The 3,514-nt window shown below is 39.0% G+C and overlaps 1 protein-coding gene across 1 annotated transcript; it reads right to left on the minus strand.

Annotated features, from left to right (window-relative positions):
• Positions 1-1,275: 1,275 nt before the first annotated feature.
• SCG2 (secretogranin II) lies at positions 1,276-3,168 on the minus strand (the record flags this gene model as incomplete). Its single annotated transcript, XM_079539720.1, has 1 exon — positions 1,276-3,168. The coding sequence occupies one exon, from the start codon at positions 3,166-3,168 to the stop codon at positions 1,276-1,278; it is 1,893 nt and encodes a 630-aa protein (XP_079395846.1).
• Between the last annotated feature and the right edge of the window lie 346 nt (positions 3,169-3,514).

Below are 3,514 nucleotides of genomic sequence, written 5' to 3' on the forward strand. Positions count from 1 at the left end.
GCTTCATTAGATATTACCTCGCCAAAAATCATCCCCACCCCACTTAGCATAGATGAGATGCTGAAGAATACCGCAGGGAGAACTACTTTTAAACCATAATCCTGGAAATGCTTATGCCTGAGTTGTCCTAGTGAAAAACATGTGTGACTCATGGAGTTACACAAGTACATTTAGTTCTGGAAAGTAGCTGTAGCTTTTCCAGAACATCCCCTACAGTTCTTGGCAAGAGCCTGAGAGACCTTTCACATGTCCAGGATGTCAAGTAATGTAGTGAGTGATAAAGATCTGTATGCTTATGAGCATATTTAACCATCATTTAACAAAAAATACTTTTATTAGACAAGAAAGGAATATTACCATCAGTGTCTGCTTGCCTTGGGGCTTGCTTCTTTCTCCACTGTAGCCATTGTGAAAGGTAGCAAGGAATCTATCTGTAGAAATTCTCAGATGAGAAGATTCCATTTGGTATTATTTAGAACTTTCTATATAGTTTGTCTTAGCTAGCAAGATCATTTCTCTTGCCCTACTGCCAAGAGATACAATGTCATTAGTTACTTGGGGCTCAGTTTTCAAACAGTGTAGTGCAGTTACTACTTGAGTTCACTTTTGACTTCAGCAAGATCTTCAGGTACTCAATACCTGGAAGATAATGCCAATCAGTGGTATTACAACCCAGAAAAGAAGAATTACGCCACTTAATTAATACGTGGTAAAATCGCAGACCTCGGAAAAAAAATCTGTAGAAGTAAAAACATGTTTCAGTTTCTAATTTCTATGACTTTACCAACTCCTAGAAAGAAATACAGGCTGTTGTCCAGAAATAATTTATTCATTAACAGTAAAACACTGAATAGAAAAAGCCTTGTAAATAAAACTATATATATAATGCTTTATTTTTTTATTCGATACTCCACAAAAAACACTACAGACAGTAACAAAATAATCCAGTTAATCTTAAAAATTTCAAATGATAATTCTCACTCTTCATTTATCATGTTTTATTAACAACGCGAAGGTCATTTGTTTACATATTATAGTTTTACTTGATTTCATTAAATTGTTTCTTAAAACACTTGAAGCAATTTGTTATTTGCCCCATAATTTATAACATACATAAGTATATCAATAAACAAGATAACAGCTCCGAGAAAGATATGCAGACTGTTCAATGGTAAGTAGTCTACCAGAAGTTGTGTAGTGGGAGAGCGGGAGTAAATCACAACTGAATTGGGATTGAAGTCAACACGTGGGAGAGAAATCATATTTGGAGAACAATTACATATTTTCCATTGCCCGTTTAGTAATGTGATCTCTTTCAAGCTCTGATTTCTCCTGTTTTAGATACTCCAGCACCTTTGCCAGCATATCCTCGTCCAGATACTGCCTGTTTTGCGTGTCATCGGTGTCCCCAGCCATGGAGAGCCTTTTGCTGAGTGAAGCCAGCCTCGCAGCCTCCTGTGGTCCCAGCTGGCTCAGTTGCTCTCTGATGGCCTGCTCCAGCCTCTCGTCTTCCTGCAAGTCGCTTTCAGAAGCTGGAAAGGGAACTCTTTTCATCTGGTTCGCGTTGATAACTTCGGGATATTTTGCCAGCATCTTTGCCAAGTAATCAGCCAGCTCTTCATCCTTCTCATCCAGTTTCTCATACTCCATTTGTCGCCTTTCCAAATCGTTAATCCACGCGGATTTGGGAACTGGGCGTCCTTTCAGTCTTCTGGGAATGTAAGGCAGTCTTGGCAAATCATTTTCTTGATTAAGACGATTTAGTAAGTAGGAGGGATTCTGATTACCTAAATTGCCAGTTCCCAGAAGACTGACAATGTCTTCAATATTGAGGTCTTCAGGTAGATTTTCTGGAATTGCATTAAGAGGCTGCTTCATGTACCCATTTTTAGAGTTTACATTATTTTTAAATATGTCACTCTGTCCCAGATTAGTTTCAGTGATCTCATCGAGGTCTTCTGGGAATTCTGCTTCCTGCTCAGCTTCCAACCTTTCACTCTGAAGCTGCTTTTTCTCCCCAGCTTTCAACATATCTATTAAATCCTCTGGAGGAATTTGTAAATTCCTTGACATTTCTATTAACTGAGCTATAGACTGAGGGTTGAGTTGCTTGTCCAAAATTGAGGCTGCTCTTTTCTCCTCAAGCTCTCCTCCAGTCCTTAGTTTCCTGTTTCCAGCACTGCCCATCAGCCTCTTCAGGTAATAATTCATTAACTTTGAAACATTCTCTGACATTTGATCTTTATTCTCTCTTCTCATTTCATCCTCAAGGAAGCTGAGTTTCCCTGACCTCTTCATTTCATCATCAACTTCCTCTTCATGTTTGTCAATTTCCTCTTTGCTATCTTTTATCTCTTCCTGGGTTTGGCTTTCCACTTTTTCTTCTATGGGATTCCAGTCTTCTCCTCCAACCACATCTTCGTAGGCAATGTTATTTACTTTATACACATCATCTTCATCATCTGCATACAGTTTCTGGTCTTCATCCAGCCTCTCCTTCTTGTGATTACCAGGTCCTGCCATCTTCCCCAACTCCTGAAACACCGATTCCAGTGTAGCAAGACTTTGGGGTGTGTATTGCTCCTCCACTATTTCATTAGTACGCTTGAAAGGACTGTCTCTTGAACTGTCTTCATAGTGGCCAAAAGGCATTTTGAGATATTTTTGCCACCTCTCAGGCCACTTGTAAGCCTCGTAATCATCAGTTACTCCAGCTGGAAAGTTGTTATCTGAGCTCAGACCATAAAGTTTATTTTCCTTTGTGCCAGCTTTTGATTCCTTCTCAGCTTGCCGCAAGGCTTCCAACATAACCTTGACCCACTGAGACTCATCTTCAGTCAAAGAATCCCTTACATTTTCTGGTAGGTGAACCTGATCTTTGTTTTCTTTCTGTTGCAGGACATATGGGACACTTTGAAAGGAGTTGTAATCAGGGATGCTTTCTCCCTTGTTAGCTTGCTTGCGAAGATCTTCTATGTATTCCAAAGCTTTGATCATATCAGGATTCGGGAGCCTCTGTAAGTTTTTCATTACATAGTCTGGGTCTTTTTGAAGCAGCTGGTACTGCTGGAATGAAGCTGCATCAGCCCAACAGATTAGGACAAAGAAAAACGTGACAGCACAGGCTGCTCCAAGCTGGATGGTTTTAGTTTCTGCCATATTTAGCATACTTCCTTGAAATGAAGAAGAAGAAAAAAATAGATGATTAATATATGGAGACAAACTTAGCAATCTGAGAAGCAAAATAGAGACTGCTATTTTAAACTGAAATGCGTTACGAAGAATATCAATATAAATGGAGGATGTGTATTTTGATGGAAATTTATTTTGAGATTTTTGGAGTCTTTCCTATGATCTCTCAGTTACGTGATTTGTAGTGCTAGCAATTTCTGTACGTGCAGTTTTCTTTACAAACACCAGTTTTTGCAATGGCAGAGCTGAAATATATAATCAAAATCCTATACAGCTCAATGAACGCTCATAGAAGATTCTAGATACCATTTTGATCATTAAA

The sequence above is a fragment of the Tetrao urogallus genome (genome assembly GCF_951394365.1).
Source record: "Tetrao urogallus genome assembly, chromosome: 9".
NCBI classification, from domain to species: domain Eukaryota; kingdom Metazoa; phylum Chordata; class Aves; order Galliformes; family Phasianidae; genus Tetrao; species Tetrao urogallus.